The sequence below is a fragment of the Pristiophorus japonicus genome, chromosome 10 (genome assembly GCF_044704955.1).
Source record: "Pristiophorus japonicus isolate sPriJap1 chromosome 10, sPriJap1.hap1, whole genome shotgun sequence".
NCBI classification, from domain to species: Eukaryota; Metazoa; Chordata; class Chondrichthyes; family Pristiophoridae; genus Pristiophorus; species Pristiophorus japonicus.
In genome coordinates this window covers 172,309,529-172,328,802 of record NC_091986.1, presented here as the reverse complement: position 1 = coordinate 172,328,802, position 19,274 = coordinate 172,309,529, and the positions used below count along the sequence as shown (strand labels likewise).

Here is a 19,274-nt window from a genome sequence, read left to right as displayed (position 1 = left end):
GAAACGGAGGAGGACACTCCATAGACCCGCGCGGTTGACAGTGTCAAAGGCTTTTGTAAGGTCAAAGAAGGCCATGTATAAGGGCTGGCACTGTTCCCTGCATTTTTCCTGCAACTGTGGCGCTGCAACAATTATGTCTGTTGTGCCCCGTAGGGGATGAAATCTGCACTGCGACTCCGGGAGGAGCTCCTCGGCCACAGGGAGAAGACAGTTGAGGAGAACTCTAGCGACTGATAGCAGGGAGATTCTTCTGTAGTTGCCGTAGTCGGACTTGTCCCCTTTTTAAAAGATGGTCACGATCACTGCCTCTCTAAGATCTCCCGGCATGCTCTCCTCCCTCCAGATGAGAGAGATGAGGTAATATATTCGCGCCAACAGTGCCTCTCCGCCATACTTCAGTGCTTCAGCAGGGCTAGCCGAGTATTGGTTTATGTAGGGTAGAATGTGGGAGGCCAGCCAGGAGGTGCATTGGAATCGTCAAGTCTACAGGTAACAAAGGCATGGATGAAGGCGTCAGCAGCGGATGAGCTGAGACAAGGGCGGAGACAGCCGCTGTTACAGAGGTGGAAATAGGCGGTCTTAGTTATGCTGCGGATATGTGGTTGAAAGCTCATTTCAAGGTCAAATACGACACCAAGGTTGCGAATAATCTGGTTCAGCCTCAGACAGAAGTTGGGGAGAGGAATGGAGTCAGTGGCTAGGGAACAGAGTTTGTGGGGGCTACTGAAAACAATGGCTTCGGTCGTCCCAACATTCAATTGGAGAAAGTTTATCCTCATCCAGTATTAAGTCCTGACTCTGATGTACTGACTTACACGAGACACATGCTGAAGTCAAGGTCACTCAGGACCTGCACCTTTAATTTCAGCTCTCCAGTGCTGCACTTGCCTGAGACCTCCCTTTATGTACCATAGTGGGACAGGTATGGAGTGTCTCCTGCAAGTGCACCCCTGGTGGTAAGGTATGCTTATTGTTACAGGTCATATCCAGTTACAGTCATGTATAGCATGGTGAGATAGTTATATACAGTAATGTGAGATACATGACATCACCCTCCCCCAAGGTTTATTGCCTTTATAGATTCAGTCTCTCAGATGGTCTGCGCTCTTGCGTGGAGCGTCTTAGTTGTGGTTCAGTTGTTTGCCTTGGTGCCTGTTTTTCGTTCGGTGTGATTGCTGGTATCTCGCCTGGGCTGTCTGTTTCGTTTGGTGTGATTGCTGGTATCTCGCCTGGGCTGTCTGTTGAGACTGCCCTTTCCTCAGGTTGTTTCACCTGTCTGTCCACCAGGTGTGGTGTGAGTTCCACATTGTAGTCTGCCTCTGGTTCTTCAGCGTTATCAGTGAATCTACTTTTTACTTGGTCTACATGCCTCCGGCAGGTTTGGCCATTGTCCATTTGTACAACCAGTAGCCTGTTTCCCTCTCTGTCTGTTACTGTCTCTGCAAGCCATTTGGGACCCCAGCCATAGTTTAGCTCAAACACTTTGTCCCCTATCTCATTCCATCTCCCCCTCGAATTTCGGTCATGGTACTCAGTTAGCTTTTGACGCTTAGCCTCACCAATTTCATACATGTCTGGGAGGATTAACGAGAGTCTGGTCTTTAAGGTTCGTTTCATCAATAGTTGAGCGGGGGAACCCCAGTCAACGAATGCGGACAAGATCTGTATGCCAGCAGCAGTCGCGACAGGCGGCTCTGCAGCGTGGGACCTGGGATTCTGAGCATGCCTTGTTTAATGATCTGCACTGCTCGCTCCACCTGGCCATTGGATGCCGGTTTGAAAGTTGCCGTCTTAACGTGATTTATACCGTGGTCAACTATAAAATCATAAAATTCTGCGCTGGTGAAGCACGGACCACTATCACTGACCAATATGTCAGGAATGCCGTGCATTGCAAACATGGTTCTAAGGCTCGCCACAGTGGTGGAGGTGGTGCTCGAGTTTAAAATGGTGCACTCGATCCATTTTGAAAATGCATCAACGATTATGAGGAACATTTTGCCCATGAATTGGCCCGCATAGTCTACATGCACCCGCAACCACGGTTTGGTGGGCCAGTGCGAGGGGCTTAGGGGAACTTCCCTGCGGCATTACTGAATTGGGCACAAATGGTGCACCGATGGACGCAGAGCTCCAAGTCCGCGTCAATGCCAGGCCACCAGACACGAGATCTGGCTATGGCCTTCATAAGGACGATCCCCTGGTGCTCGCGATGGAGCTCCCGGACAAACGCCTCCCTACCTCGTAAGGGCATAACTATTCGGCTGCCCCACATCAGGCAGTCTGCCAGTAGTGAGAGTTCATGCATGCGCCTATGGAAGGGTTTGATCTCCTCGGGGCAGGCATCGCGAGCCTCTGCCCAGTCACCGGTTAAAACGCATCTTTTAACGAGAGATAACGTGGGGTCACTGGTCGTCCAGGCTCTGATTTGGCGAGCCGTCATGGGCGAACCTGTGGATTCAAAGGCATTGATTGCCATGACCATCTCACAGTCCTGTTTGTCAGACCCTTCTGTGGTCGCCACGGGTAGCCTGCTAAGCGCGTCGGCACAGTTGTCTGTGCCTGGTCTGTGCCTTATCGTGTAGTCGTAAGCTGCCAGCATGAGAGCCCACCGCTGAATGCGCGCCGAGGCGTTGGCGTTGATTGCCTTGCACTCGGATAGTAGGGATGTGAGGGGTTTGTGGTCGGTTTCTAATGCAAACTTGGCCCCGAGAAGGTATTGGTGCATCTTTTTGACACCGTACACGCACGCGAGCGCCTCCTTTTGTGGGGAATGTGACCTGGAGGCATAAGCAACGGGCTGCAATTTATCCGCATCATTGACGTGCTGTAAAATGCACCTGACCCCGTACGCTGACGCATCACACGTAAGGACTAACTTTTTACCTGGGTCAAAAAAGGCTAAAACACTCTTGGAACATAGAAGGTTGCGTGCCTTATTGAAGGCGCGTTCTTGGGTGTCCCCTCAAAACCAATCGCACCCCTTTCTGAGTAGCACGTGGAGTGACTCCAGCAGCGTGCTCAAGTTCTGCATAAAGTTCCCAAAGTAATTGAATAGCCCGAGAAAGGCGCGCAGTTCCGAGACATTCCGGGGCCTCGGTGCCAGGCGAATCGCTTCGGTTTTGGATTCGGTTGGGCGGATTCCATCAGCGGCAATCCTTCTGCCCAAAAGTTCAACCTCAGGCGTGAGAAACAGACACTTGGATTTCTTAACTCTTCGGCCTACCCAATCCAATCGACTTAGTACTTCCTCAAGATTGCGGAGATGAGAGTCGGTGTCCCTGCCCGTGATGAGTATGTCATCTTGAAACACAACCGTCCCCGGGATGGACTTGAGCAGACTCTCCATCTTGTGCTGGAATATAGCAGCTGCCGATCTGATGCTGAATGGGCATCGATTGTACATAAAAAGGCCTCGATGTGTGTTGATGGTGGTGAGTAGCTTCGACTCTTCGGTCAGTTCTTGCATCATATACACAGATGTGAGGTCAAGTTTCGAGAAAAGTTTTCCTCCAGCCAACGTGGCATATAGGTCCTCCACTCTGGGCAGCAGGTATTGGTCCTGTAGGGAGACTCTGTTTATGGTAGACTTGTAATCCCCACAGATTCGCACGGATCCATCAGGCTTCATGACGGGGACGATGGGGCTTGCCCAGTCGCTGAATTCCACTGGAGAAATTATGCCTTCCCGCAGAAGCCAGTCCAGTTCGTTTTCAATCTTTTCCCTCATCACATCAGGCACAGCTCTAGCCTTGTGATGGACTGGTCTGGCATTCTGTGTGATGTAGTGTAAAGTCCTGTCCCCTCCGTACAGATTCACACGAGGCATGCAGTGAAGTCAAGGTCACTCTGGACCTGCACCTTTATTTCACAGCTCTGGAATGTTACACTTGCCTGAGACCTGTCCTTATATACCGGTCTCTTGCAAGTGCACCCCTGGTAGTAAGGTATGCTGGTGGTTACAGGTCATATCTTATTACAGTCATGTATAGCATGTGAGGATACAGTTATATACAATAATGTAAGATACATGACATCACCCTCCCACAAGGTCTTATTGTCTTTATAGGTTCAGTCTCTCAGGTGGTCGACGCTCTTGCATAGAGCGTCTGAGTTGTGGTTCAGTTGTTTGCCTTGGTGTCTGTTTTTCTTTGGGTGTGGTTGCTGGTATTGCGCCTGGGCTGTCTGTTTCGATTGTTGTGATTGTTGTTGACTCGCCTGGGCTGTCTGTTGGGATTGCCCTTTCCTCAGGTTGTTCACTCTGTCTGTCCACCAGGTATGGTGCGAGTTCCACATTGTCATCTGCCTCTGGTTCCGCAGTGTTGTTGGTAAATCTGCTTTTGACTTGGTCTACATGCCTCCGGCAGGTTTTGCCATTGTCCATTTGTACTACCAGTAGCCTGTTTCCTTCCTTGCCCGTTACTGTCCCTGCAAGCCATTTTGGACCCCTGCCATTGTTTAGTACAAACACTTTGTCCCCTATCTCATTCCATCTCCCCCTCGAATTTCTGTCATGGTACTCAGTCAGCTTATGGCGCTTTGCCTCAACGATTTCGTGCATGTCTGGGAGGATTAATGAGAGCCTTGTTTTTAAAGTCCTTTTCATCAACAGTTGCGCGGGGGGGATCCCAGTCAGTGAGTGCGGACGAGGTCTGTATGCCAGCAGCAGTCGCGACAGGTGACCCTGCAGCGTGGGACCTTGGATTTTAAGCATGCCTTGTTTAATGATTTGCACTGCTCTCTCCGCCTGGCCGTTGGAGGCCGGCTTGAACGGTGCCGTCTTGACGTGATTTATGCCGTGGTCAATTATAAAGTCTTGGAATTCTGCGCTGGTGAAGCACGGCCCATTGTCACTGACCAATATGTCAGGGATTCCGTGCGTTGCAAACATGGTTGCGAGGCTCTCCACAGTGGTGGAAGTTGTGCTCGAGTTTAAAATGGTGCATTCGATCCACTTTGAAAATGCATCTACAACTACGAGGAACATTTTGCCCATGGATGGGCCTGCATAGTCTACGTGCATCGGCGACCACGGTTTCGTAGGCCAGGGCCAGGGGCTCAGTGGAGCCTCCCTGGGGGCATTGCTGAGTTGGGCACAAATGGTGCACCTTTGGACGCAGAGCTCCAAGTCTGCGTCAATACCACACCACCAGATGTGGGATCTGGCTATGGCCTTCATGAGAACGATCCCCGGGTGCTTGCGGTGGAGCTCCTGGACAAATGCCTCTCTGCCTCGCTGAGGCATGACTACTCGGCTGCCCCACATCAGGCAGTCTGCTTGTAGTGATAGCTCATGCATGCGCCTGTGAAAGGGTTTTAATTCCTCGGGGCAGGCATCGCGAGCCTCTGCCCAGTCACCGGTTAGGACACATCTTTTTACTAAGGATAACGTGGTGTCGCTGGCCGTCCAGGCTCTGATTTGGCGAGCCGTCATGGGCGAGCCTGTGGACTCAAAGGCATTGATTGCCATGACTATCTCACAGTCCTGTTCGTCAGACCCTTCAGTGGTTACCAGGGGTAGCCTGCTAAGCGCGTCGGCACAGTTGTCTGTGCCTGGTCTGTGCCTTATGGTATAGTCGTAGGACGCCAGCATGAGTGCCCACCGTTGAATTCGCGCCGAGGCGTTGGCGTTATTGCCTTGCTCTCGGATAGGAGGGACGTGAGGGGCTTCTGGTCGGTTTCTAACACGAACTTGGCCCTGAAAAGGTATTGGTGCATCTTTTTGACACCGTACACGCATGCTAGCGCCTCCTTCTCTACCATTCTGTACCCGCGCTCCGCCCGCGAAAGTGACCTGGAGGCATAAGCTATGGGTTGTAATTTGCCCGCACTATTGACATGTTGCAAAACGCACCCGACCCCATACGCTGACGCATCGCATGTGAGAACTAGCTTTTTACCTGGGTCAAAGAAAGTCAAAGCACTGTTGGAACACAGAAGGTTGCGTGCCTTATTGAAGGCGCGTTCCTGGGCGTCCCCCCAAAACCAATCGCACCCTTTCCTGAGTAGCACGTGGAGAGGCTCCAGCAGCATGCTTAAGTTCTGCATAAAGTTCCCAAAGTAATTGAGTAGCCTGAGAAAGGCGCGCAGTTCTGAGACATTCCGGGGCCTGGGTGCCAGGCGAATTGCTTGTGTTTTGGACTCTGTTGGGCGGATTCCATCAGTGGCAATCCTTCTGCCCAAAAATTCAACCTCGGGTGCGAGAAACAGGCACTTGGATTTCTTGACTCGGAGGCCTACCCGATCAAACTGCTTTAGTTATTCCTCTAAATTACGGAGATGGGAGTCGGTGTCCCTGCCCGTGATAAGTATGTCATCTTGAAATACAACCGTCCCCGGGATGGACTTGAGCAGACTCTCCATCTTGCGCTGGAATATGGCAGCTGCCGACCTGATGCCGAATGGGCATCGATTGTACATGAAAAGGCCTCGATGTATGTTGATGGTGGTGAGTAGCTTGGATTCCTCGGTCAATTCTTGCGTCATATACGCAGATGTGAGGTCTAATTTTGAGAAAAGTTTACCTCCAGCCAATGTGGCAAATAAGTCCTCCGCGGGTACTGGTCCTGTAGGGAGACTCTGTTTATGGTCGATTTGTAGTCCCCACAGATTCGTACGGATCCATCAGGCTTCATGACTGGGACGATGGGACTTGCCCAGTCGCTAAATTCCACAGGTAATATAATGCCTTCCCACAGAAGCCTGTCTAGTTCGTGTTCAATCTTTTCCCTCATCACATAGGGTACAGCTCTGGCCTTGTGATGGACCGGTCTAGCATCCTGTGTGATGTAGATTTTGACTTTGGCCCCTTTGAAAGTGTCCACACCTGGCTGAAAGAGATGTTCAAATTGCTTTATAACTGTTGAGCAGGAGGTCTGTTCCTCTAATGACATGGCATGGACATCATCCCATTTCCAGTTTAGTTTTGCCAGCCAGCTTCTCCCCAGTCTCCTGGGACAATCCACAGGGGAAGTCGGTTCACTGTCCCTTTGTGTGTGACAGAGAGCATGGCGCTGCCGAGGACTGGTACGATTTCTTTGGTATAGGTCCTTAGTGTGGTGTCGACCCTTGTGAGTTTTGGTCTGTCTCTTTTATGCGGCCACAGTTGTTCAAATTGTTGAGCGCCCATGAGAGATTGACTCGCTCCCGTATCCAGCTCCATGTTGACAGATATCCCGTTGAGTAGGACCCTCATCATTATAGGAGGCGTCCTGTTGTAGGAGCAGCGGCCATTGATCGTGTTGACCCGCTGTACATCGGTGTCCCAGGTACTGTCCCCACCGTCTTCTGGTCCGCTTTCCGATGCATCCGATTCGTATACCAGCCGAGCTGCCGTTTTTTTGCACATGCGGGCCAAATGCCCTGTATATTCACAATTTCTGCAAACAGCCTGCTGAAATCGACATCCCCTTGATGAATGCCCATCCCCACACCTCCAGCACAGACCTGTTCCATTGTTCAAAGTGTTTCCAAAGAATGAGCTGCGTCTGGCTGATCTCTCTTGAGCTTCTCTCAGTTTATAGTTGATTGCTCGCATTGTGGGTTGATGAGGTGTGAACGGCCGTTCCTGTGGCCCTTGATGGCTTCTGCCTGCTGTTGAGAGCCTGTTCTCCCGGTTTTGTCTGTGTGTCGGGGTAGCAGCTTGTTTAGTGCTGTGAACTTCTTGTTCTGATATTTCGTTAGTTGTTGTACCTGCATTGTAAATCAACCTCGTTTCTTCTTCCCCTACCAAGAATGTCTGTGCAACCAGTGCTGCTGCCTCTAAGGTCAGGTTCTTGGTCTCTATGAGCTTTCGGAATATGCCTGCGTGGTCTATTCCTTCAATGAAAAAGTCTCTCAGCATTTCTCTCCTCAGTTCATCGGAGAACTCACATAAACTAGCCAACCTCCGAAGTTCCGCCACGATGTCGGGTATGCTCTGGCCCACACAGCGTCTGTAGTTGTAGAACCTATGTCTGGCCATGTGTAGGCTGCTCGCTGGCTTCAGGTGGTCTCTTACCAGTGTGCTCAATTCTTCAAACGACTTGCTTGCTGGTTTCTCGGGTGCCAACAGATCCTTCATTAAAGTGTATGTTTTCGAGCCACAGCTGGTCAAGAGATGGGCTCTTCTCTTGTCTGCCTTACCGTCACCTAACCAGTCTTTGGTTACAAAGCTTTGCTGGAGCCTTTCTATAAAGTCCTCCCAATTGTCTCCCGCATTGTACTTTTCATCTGATCCGTTGTTTGCCATTCTGTGGATTCTGTAATCCCATAACTCGTTGCCACTGTAAAGTCCTGTCCCCTCAGTACAGATTCACATGAGGCATGTAGTGAAGTCAAGGTCATTCTGGACTTGCAGCTTTATTTCACAGCTCTGGAATGCTGCACTTGCCTGAGATCTGTCCTTATATACCTGTCTCTTGCAAGTGCACCCCTGGTGGTAAGGTATGTTGGTGGTTACAGGTCACATCTTATTACAATTATGTATAGCATGTTAGGATACAGTTATATATAATAATGTAAGATACATGACATGTAGATTCTAACTTTAGCCCCTTTGAAGCTGTCCACACCTGGCTGAAAGAGATGTTCAAAACGTCTTCGAACTGTTGAGCAGGAGGTCCGTTCCTCTGATGACATGGCGTGAACATCATACCATTTCCAATTAAGTTCTGCTAGCTAGCTTCTCCCCAACAGGGCTGGAAGATCCCCGGGGACAATCCACAGGGAATGTCGGTTCACCATCCCTTTGTGTGTGACTGAGAGCATGGCGCTGCCAAGGACTGGGACGATTTCTTTAGTATAGGTTCTTAGTTTGGTGTCGATCTTTGTTTGTTTTGGTCTGTTGCTTTTGTGCGGCCACAGCTGTTCAAATTGTTGACCGCTCATGACGGATTGACTGGCCCCCGTGTCCAGTTCCATGTTGACGGGTATCCCGTTGAGTAGAACCCTCATCATAATTGGAGGCGTCTTGGTGTAAGAACAGTGGACATTGATCGTGTTAACCCGCTGTACCTAGGCGTCTCGTGCACTGTTCCAACCGTCTTCTGGTCCGCTTTCTGACCCTTCCGATTCGTATACCAGCCGAGCTGCTGTTTTTCTGCACATGCGAGCCAGATGCCCTGTGTAGTTGCAGTTTCTGCAAACGGCATGCTGAAATCGACACACCCTGGTTGAGTGCCTTCCCCCACATCTCCAACACTGACCGTTTCCATTGTTTCTGAAGGATGAGCTGTGTCTGGCTGATCTCCCTTGAGCTTCTCTCAATCTGTTGTTGATTGCTCGCATTGTGGGTTGATGAGGTGTGATTGGCAGTTCATGTGGCCCTTGATTTTGATGGCTTCTGGCGCCACTGTCTGCTGTTGAAGGCCTGCTCTCCTGCCTTTGTCTGTGTGTGGGGGTAGCGGTTTGTTTCACAATGTGAACCCCTTGTTCCGATGCCTCATTGGTTGTCATACCCGAAGTATAGATCAGCCTCGTTTCTTCTTAGCCTGCCAAGAACGTCTGTGCGACCAGTGTTGCTGCCTCTAGAGTTAAGTTCTTAGTCTCTATAAGCTTTCGGAATATGCCTACATGGCCTATTCCTTCAATAAAAACGTCTCTCAGTACTTCTCTCCTTAGTTCATCGGGGAACTCACATGAACTAGCCAGCCTCCGAAGTTCCGCCACGAAGTCGGGTATGCTTTGGCCCACACAGCGTCTGTGGTTGTAGAACCTGTGTCTGGCCATGTGTAGGCTGCTCACCGGCTTCAGGTGGTCTCTCACCAGTGTGCTCAACTCCTCAAACGACTTGCTTGCTGGTTTCTCGGATGCCAGCAGGTCTTTCATTAAAGCGTATGTTTTCGAGCCACAGCTGGTCAAGAGATGGGCTCTTCTCTTGTCTGCCTTATCGTCGTCCAGCCAGTCTTTGGTCACAAAGCTTTGCTGGAGCCTTTCTGTAAAGTCATCCCAATTGTCTCCAGCATTGTATTTCTCATCTGAGCTGTTGGTAGCCATTCTGTGGATTCTGTGATCCCATAACTCATTGCCACTGTTAAGTCCTGACTCTAATGTACTGACTTACACGAGACACATGCTGAAGTCAAGGTCACTCAGGACCTGCACCTTTAATTCCAGCTCTCCAGTGCTGCACTTGCCTGAGACCTCCCTTTATATACCTCAGTGGGACAGGTATGGAGTGTCTCCTGCAAGCGCACCCCTGGTGGTAAGGTATGCTTAATGTTACAGGTCATATCCAGTTACAGTCATGTATAGCATGGTAAGATACAATTATATACAGTAATGTGAGATACATGACATCCAGAAATGGATGTCAGACAGGAGGGGTCGTGAGAAGTGGTAGTGAGGTAGAGTTGGGTGTCATCAGCGTACATGTGGAAACTGACGCAGTGTTTCCGGATGACGTTGCCAAGGGGCAACATGTAGATGAGAAATAGGAGGGGGCCAAGAATAGATCCTTGGGGGACACCAGAGGTAACGATGCGGGGTGGGAAGAGAAGCCGTTGCAGGTGGTTCTCTGGCTATGGTTTAATAGGTAAGAATGGAACCAGGCAAATGCAGTTCCACCCAGCTGGACGCCGGTGGAGAGGCTTAGGAGAAGGATAGAGTGGTCAACTGTGTGAAAGGCTGCAGATAAGTCAAGAAGGACGAGGAGGGATAGTTTGCTTTTGTCACAATCACAAAGGGTGTAATTTGTGACTTTGATAAAAGCCATTTCGGTACTGTGGCAGGTACGGAATCTGCATTGGAGGGATTCAAACATGGAATTGTGCTAAAGATGGGCACGGATTTGGGAGGGGACAACACGTTCAAGGACTTTGGAGAGGAAAGGGAGGTTGGAGATGGGGCCGTAATTTGCAAGGACAGAGAGGGGTGATGATGGCAGATTTGAGGTACAAGGGGATAGTACCTGAGCTGAACGAACCATTAACAATGTCAACTGACATGGGAGCCAGAAAAGGAAGTTGGGTGGTCAGCAGTTTGGTGGGAATAAGGTCAAGGGAGCAAGAAGTGGGTCTCATGGACAGGATGAACTCGGAAAGATCATGAGGGGAGATCGACGAGAAACTGGAGAAAGATGTGAGGACAGAGCATAGGGCAGGGGGCTTCCGTAGAGGAAGTTTGACACGGTGGGCTCGGGGAAGGAAGGGTAGAGGCAGAGGCGGCTGAACGGATGGTCTCAATCTTAGAGACAAAGAGGTCCATGAGATCCTCACACTGTCGAGGGTGGAAACTGGGGAGAGGGGCTTAAAAAGATGAAATTTAAAAATCTGACCAAACATATTTGTGATCACAGAACATATACAATGTATTTCTCTTCTTCTAATGATTTGGAAAGAGATTGCGTGGTTTTACTTAACTTTAAAATAGGTGCTAATTTTACATTTTAATTTGATCCCTTTCATTGGTTAATTCTCCCCCTCTTTGTGACATACACTATTCCCTCTCTCTGAAGTTTCAGGTCACCTATAACAAGGTTACCTATAACAGCTTACCTATACCAGGCCTATAACAAAGCTATCCTTCATTTGATTGCTGGAACTTATATTTATATAGCGCCTTTAATGTAGTAAAGCTTCATAGGAGTATTATGAGACAAAAAAATTGACACCGAGCCACATAATAAGAAATTAGGGCAGGTGACCAAAAGCTTGGTCAAAGAGGTAGGTTTTCATGAGTGTCCAAAAGGAGGAAAGAGAGGTAGAGAGGCGGAGGTGTTTATGCAGGGAATTCCAGAGCTTATGGCCTTGGCAACAGAAGGCATGGCCACCAATGATTGAGTGCTTATAATCAGGGATGCTCAAGAGGGCAGAACTAGAAGAGCGCAGACATCTCGGGGAGTTGTGGGGTTGAAGGAGATTACAGAGATAGGCATAGGCGAAGCCATGGGAGGGATTTGAAGACAAGGATGAGAATTTTGAAATCGAGGCATTGCTTAATCAGGAGCCAATGTGATGGGTGAACGGGACTTGGTGCGAGTTAGGACATAGGCAGACGAGTTTTGGATCACCTTAAGTTTACGTAGGGTAGAAAAACAACATAAGAAATAGGAGCAGGAATAGGCCATTTGGCCCCTCAAGCCTGCTCCGCCATTCAATAAGATCATGGCTGGTCTGATCATGGACTCAGCTCCACTTCCCTGCCCGCTCCCCATAATCCTTTAGTGCAATCAAACAGACGCAACATGGATTCATGAAGGGGAAATCATGTTTAACTAATTTACTGGAATTCTTTGAGGATATAACGAGCATGGTGGATAGAGGTGTACCGATGGATGTGGTGTATTTAGATTTCCAAAAGGCATTCGATAAGGTGCCACACAAAAGGTTATTGCAGAAGATAGAGGTACGCGGAGTCAGAGGAAATGTATTAGCATGGATCGAGAATTGGCTGGCTAACAGAAAGCAGAGAGTCGGGATAAATGGGTCCTTTTCGGGTTGGAAATCGGTGGTTAGTGGTGTGCCACAAGGATCGGTGCTAGGACCACAACTGTTTACAATATACATAGATGACCTGGAAGAGGGGACAGAGTGTAGTGTAACAAAATTTGCAGATGACACAAAGATTAGTGGGAAAGCGGGTTGTGTAGAGGACACAGAGAGGCTGCAAAGAGATTTAGATTGGTTAAGCGAACGGGCTAAGGTTTGGCAGATGGAATACAATGTCGGAAAATGTGAGGTCATCCACCTTGGAAAAAAAAACAGTAAAAGGGAATATTATTTGAATGGGGAGAAATTACAACATGCTGCGGTGCAGAGGGACCTGGCGGTCCTTGTGCATGAATCCCAAAAACTTAGTTTGCAGGTGCAGCAGGTAATCAGGAAGGCGAATGGAATGTTGGCCTTCATTGCGAGAGGGATGGAGTACAAAAGCAGGGAGGTCCTGCTGCAACTGTATAGGGTATTGGTGAGGCCGCACCTGGAGTACTGCGTGCAGTTTTGGTCACCTTACTTAAGGAAGGATATACTAGCTTTGGAGGGGGTACAGAGACGATTCACTAGGCTCTTTCCGGAGATGAGGGGGTTACCTTATGATGATAGATTGAATAGACTGGGTCTTTACTCGTTGGAGTTCAGAAGGATGAGGGGTGATCTTACAGAAACATTTAAAATAATGAAAGGGATAGACAAGATAGAGGCAGAGAGGTTGTTTCCACTGGTCGGGGAGACTAGAACTAGGGGGCACAGCCTCAAAATATGGGGGAGCCAATTTAAAACCGAGTTGAGAAGGAATTTCTTCTCCCAGAGGGTTGTGAATCTGTGGAATTCTCTGCCCAAGGAAGCAGTTGAGGCTAGCGCATTGAATGTATTCAAATCACAGATAGATAGATTTTTAACCAATAAGGGAATTAAAGATTATGGGGAGCGGGCGGGTAAGTGGAGCTGAGTCCACGGCCAGATCAGCCATGATCTTGTTGAGTAGCGGGGCAGGCTCGAGGGGCTACTCCTGTTCCTAATTCTTATGTTCTTTACTCCTTTATCGATCAAAATCTGTCTATCTCCGCCTTAAATATATTCAATGACCCTGCCTCTCTGGGGCAGAGAATTCCATAGATTTACAACCCTCTGAGAGAAGAAATTTCTCCTCATCTCAGTTTTAGATGGGCGGCCCCTTATTCTAAGATTGTGCCCTCTAGTTCTAGTCTCCCCCATCAGTGGAAACATCCTCTCTGCATCCACCTTGTCGAGCCCCCTCATTATCTTATAAGTTTCAATAAGACCACCTCTCATTCTTCTGAACTCCAATGTGTATAGGCCCAACCTATCCTCATAAGTCAACCCCCCTCATCTCCGGAATCAACCTAGTGAACCTTCTCTGAACAGCCTCCAATGCAAGCATATCCTTCCTTAAATACGGAGACCAAAACTGTACACAGTACTCCAGATGTGGCCTCACCAATACCTTGTACAGTTGTAGCAGGACTTCTCTGCTTTTCTACTCTATCCCCCTTGCAGTAAAGGCCAACATTCCATTTGCTTTCCTGATTACTTGCTGTACCTGCATACTAACTTTTTGTGTTTCATGCACAAGGACCCCCAGGTTTCTCAGTACTGCAGCACTTTGCAATTTTTCTCCATTTAAATTATAATTTGCTTTTCCATTATTTCTGCCAAAGTGGATCACCTCACATTTTCCCACATTATACTCCATCTGCCAAATTTGTGTCCGCTCATTTAGTCTGTCCATATCCCTTTGTAGATTTTTGTGTCCTCCTCACAATTTGTTTTCCCACCCATCTTTGTATCATCAGCAAACTTGGCTACATTACACTCGGTCCCTTCATCCAAGTCATTAATACAGATTGTAAATAATTGAGGACCCAACACCGATCTCTGCGGCACCCAACTAGTCACTGTTTGCCAACCGGAAAATGACCCATTTATCCCGACTCTCTGTTTTCTGTTAGTTAGCCAATCCTCTATCCATGCTAATGTATTAGCCCCAACCCCGTGAACTTTTATCTTGTGCAGTAACCTTTTATGTGGCACCTTATCGAATGCCTTCTGGAAATCTAAATACACCACATCCACTGGTTCCCCCTTATCCACCCTGCTCGTTACATCCTCAAAGAACTCCAGCAAATTTGTCAAACGTGATTTCCCTTTCATAAAACCATGCCGACTGCTTGATTGCATCATGCTTTCCCAAGTGTCCCGCTACTTCTTCCTTAATAATGGACTCCAGCATTTTCCCAATGACAGATGTTAGGCTAACTGGTCTATAGTTTCCTGCTCTTTGCCTGCCTCCTTTTTTAAATAGGGCATTACATTTGCGGGTTTCCAATCCGCTGGGACTGCCCCAGAATCCAGCCAGGTGTGCATTGGAATAGTCAAGTCTAGAGGTAACAAAGGCGTGGACGAGGGTTTCAGCAGCAGATGGGCTGAGGCAAGGGCGGAGAAGGGCGATGTTACGGAGGTGGAAATAGACGGTCTTAGTTATGCTGTGGATATATGGTCAAAAGCTCAGTTCAGCGTCAAATATGACACCAAGGTTATGAACCGTCTGGTTCAGCCTCAGACAGAAGTTGGGGAGAGGGATGGAGTTAGTGACTATGGAATGGAGTTTGTGGCAGGGACCGAAAACAATGGCATTATTCTTCCCAATATTTAATTGGAGAAAATTTTGGCACATCCAGAACTGGATGTCGGATAAGCAGTCTGACAAATCAGAGACCTTGGAGGTGTCAAGAGAAGTGGTGGTGAGGTAGAGCTGGGTGTCATCAGCAATCATGTGGAAAATGACGCTGTGTTTTCGGATGATGTCGCCAAGGGGCAACAGGTAGATGAGATATAGGAGGGGGCCAAGGATAGATCTTTGGAGAGGACCAGAGGTAAGGTTGCAGGAGTGGGAAGAAAAGCTGTTGCAGGTGATTTTCTGGCTACGATTAGATAGATAAGAATGGAACCAGACGAGTGCAGTCCCACCCACCTGCGCAATAGTAGCCTGGGTTAATTTGCCATCTGAATTTTCTCCTACTGGAAAAATACCTCACCTCAGTTTGATAAATTGTTCTGATGATCCAGCAGACAATGGAAAATTATAGGAGAAAACCTATGTCCAACTTTTCCATTGTACTATGTGTAGGTGCACTAATCTGACATGCTATTGGGCCACTGCAAGCTTCGTGAATTTTTTTGGGAGTTTGTGCTAGATCCATCACAAATCATGTACAACTAATGGGCAAGACTGGAGTAATGCATAAAACCTAGAAAAACTTATTTTGGCGATAAAATTATGAATAAGCCAAAACTAAAATTGGGTAATAGATATCCCGAAATCCATACAAATTATGAAATGTACATGAGAAAAATGTTCTAATTGTTACTTGCTTAATTATCTAATGCTGATTAGGTATAAAATCAACAGTTAAAGCCATACAAAATGAAAAAAATTGCTTTGAATATAAAAACAGAAAATGTATTTGAAAATAGCAACTTTTAAAAGAGTGGTATATCTTGATTGGTGTTGACAGTTGATTTCCTAATTTTACAATTAAAATATAAGATAAAAAATTATTTGGAAAAATGAATGTGACGAGCATTCCTGCCGTTCCACCGTCTCAGCAATATGGACAAGTTGAAAACACTGGAACTGTGCATGCCCACCTAAGTGAACTTTGACCCTTATTTCCATGGCAACAAGTATGGTAATGACAGATGTGATAGGCTCTTGCTAATGCCTCTTTTACTGCAGTTGATTCGTATTGAAGTAGAAACTGGATAGATTAAAATGTAACTGATTCAGAAAGTAACTAATTCAGAAATTAATTTCTTAAAATGATTTTGAAGTTTAAAAACATTCTCCAGAGGGATGGGAACTCACCCATACTTTTATTCAGAAAGTAACTAATTCAGAAATTAATTTCTTAAAATGATTTTGAAGTTTAAAAACATTCTCCAGAGGGATGGGAACTCACCCATACTTTTATCCCAGGCTACAAAACACAGATCATTTTGTGCAGAAATTGCATTCCTATAATTCAGACATAAACATTCAAACCAAACAGTAAACTTGCATACTTGATCTAGTTATTATTTTTCTAAAATGTAAATAGTTAAATGAGTCAAACTTGCATATTTAGCTGGTTTAGTGGTAATTATGCAAAAACTTATTATTATTTGTGTTTGATTAATTTCTTATAGTTAAATAGTTACTAACATAAACAAAGTGATCAACTTACAGAAGGATTTTTGGTTAGGCCTACTTCCTGACCACACAACGTAAGAACATTCACCAATTTTTCTCGTGTTCTTTTCTGTAAACGAAGCCATGGTAAAATTAAAGCAATATGTCACTTTCTCATTCCTTCTCTTCATATGTTTTTTTGCTTTTTATGTGACCAGTATACATCACACAACATTTCACTTAGAGATTCAATTAAACCAGAACAAAGAAAGTGGCTGTGACACATAGCTGGTTAAGTATTTCAAGCATACCTGGGAGAACTGGGGTCTCTTCCAGCTCACAGGGACCAAAACATTTGAATTAGAGCTCGATGAGGTGGATGAAGTGCTTCGAGTGACAGCTATTGCCCTAGGTTTTCCATCCCTCCCAGAGGGACCATGCAGATCATCATAACTTCTTCCAATCACAGGAGTCTCCAAAAAAAACAAGAAAATTGTACATCAACCTCATCCCACAAATCACTAATTAACTGACTTTAATTTCCTGTGTTCATTAAAAAACAATCTACAAACTAGGAAGTGGGTCTTAACAGATGATATCTTGAGGATATTCATGATCTCTATTCAGCATTTTATAGCAAGAGACAGCAGGTAATGTTTAAGTTACATATAAAATAACCAAAAAAGAACTAGAAAAGAATAATTTTTAAAAGCTTGATGATATTAAAAATGGAAATTGTTCATCAGCTTGTTTTATGGGTCAATGGATGAGCCATCAATATTTAATAGAAGCAATCAGTGTTTATTTCATGACTCGGAAGTGATCAATATGTACTCTACCAACTATAGACTCAAGCTCTTTTCAGGCGTAAATGCTTAATAATATATTACTAAATTTGCTAACTATACAATTTCAGATAAAACAGGCATCAATTTCATGATCTGAAAGTAACATCTAACAGGGACCAAATTTACTCAATACAGTGTTGCAATTTGGCATTAATATGATCTGAGGCCACAGCACTGAATAATTTCAGTTAAAAATAAAATAAAAAATTGACACTTGTTTTTATGAAAGATATATATTCAGTTTTTGTTTCAAAAACTTGTACTACTATAATTATTGAGCCCATTGTATTGATTATATTTAGCAATAAATGTTTTCTATGTTCCAGGGACCCATAAAGAGGCTTGATAAAATTTTGATTTTTCCATTTGATTTTGTGCTTTTTTCACTCACAGATAAAACAACCATTTATTCCAGATAATAACTGATGTTTGAGAAATGTTATTTCCCTCAGTAATAAATAAGTTTAATTAAATACAGCAAAGGATTAAAAGTGTTTCGGTAGTATTGTTCCCATTGGCCATGGGCCCGCAGTACAAAATTATCTTTAATTGGCACTAACTGCTAATTTCACTCAGAAAGACCACAAGATCGCTGGTGTGGGAAATGAAAAATCTGTAAACGGGGTTTCCACCACACCTTTGGTGAAGTAACGTTGGCAGAGTGGGAGCAGCTCTGAGGAATACAACAGTTAAATACAACAACTTACATTTATATTGTGCCTTTAATGTAGAACAATGTCCAAAAGCATTTCACAGAACCATAATCAGACAAAAATGGATGCCAAGCCAGAAAATGAGATATTAGGAGGGGTGAATACTTAGTCAAAGAGGGGGGTTTTAAGGAGGATCTTAAAGGAATAGCAGGATATGGAGAGGCAAAGAGATTTAGGGAAGGAATTCCAGAGGGTAGGAATTAGATAGCTTAAGAGAGCTTAAGAGTGAAGAGAGGAGATGGTTATGAGGTAAGAGTCTGAGAAATGGAGAGTTCTGCTGGTGGGGGGGGGGGGCGCAGGGGGCGGGGTGGGGGGGCGGCGGCCGGGAGGCAGTTAGAGTTTGGAGGGCTAGAGGAGAATATAGAGATAGGGAGGGGCAAAGCCAAGAAGGGATTTAAACACAAGGATGAGCATATTAAATTGGAAGTATTGATGGACTGGAACCAATGTCGGTCAACAAGGAAAGGGAGATTTGGATGAGTTTATGGGGGTGGAGAATGAGTGGCCAGCAGGGAGAGCACTGGAATAGTCGAGTCTGCAGAAGACAAAGACATGGATGAGTGGGGTTTCAGTAGCAGATGAACTGATGCAGGATAGAGTTGGGTGATGTTACACAGTAGAAGTAAGAGGTCTTTGTGCTGGAAAGGATATGGGGTTGGAAGAGCAGCTCAGAGACAAAAGATACCTCAGAAATGTCAAAACGAAACTCCAATGTCTTCCCTGGCAATTCTTTCGAAGCATTTTTCCACATTCGATGCATATCTACTTGAGAAGGATCACTGTGTTGACATGATGGCAAGACCAGACTTGCAGATCGATAGACTACTAGCTTAAGAATGTTTAAGGCCTCCTTCCAATGAGCACTCTGTAAAGGTAAAGCTAACGTGAATTATTTTCAAGTATTTATGGTTCACTAAAGATGAATACCAAGTCTGTAATCCAAACTGGTACAAATATTGACATCATGTCCACTTTCATTTATTGTTCACATATCATGCTGTGGTGTGGATGTTTTTCCCCTCATGTTTCTCTACTTGAGTTCCCTTTGGGGATGGGTGTCTAAAGCTTCTATCCAAAGTTTGGTCGGTAAATCTGGCGGACGCATTGC

At 46.2% G+C, this 19,274-nt stretch overlaps 1 protein-coding gene across 2 annotated transcripts in view; it reads right to left on the bottom strand.

Moving 5' to 3' along the window:
• The window catches only part of fryb (furry homolog b (Drosophila)), a 439,334-nt gene that overhangs the window by 65,499 nt on the left and 354,561 nt on the right, over positions 1-19,274 (bottom strand). For both annotated transcript variants that reach the window (XM_070892324.1, XM_070892325.1), the window contains exons 48-50: positions 18,852-19,031; positions 16,917-17,078; positions 16,661-16,735 (exon numbers count right to left, since the gene is read on the bottom strand). In XM_070892324.1, coding sequence (XP_070748425.1) covers positions 16,661-16,735; positions 16,917-17,078; positions 18,852-19,031 — 417 coding nt within the window. The remainder of the gene's footprint in view (positions 1-16,660; positions 16,736-16,916; positions 17,079-18,851; positions 19,032-19,274) is intronic.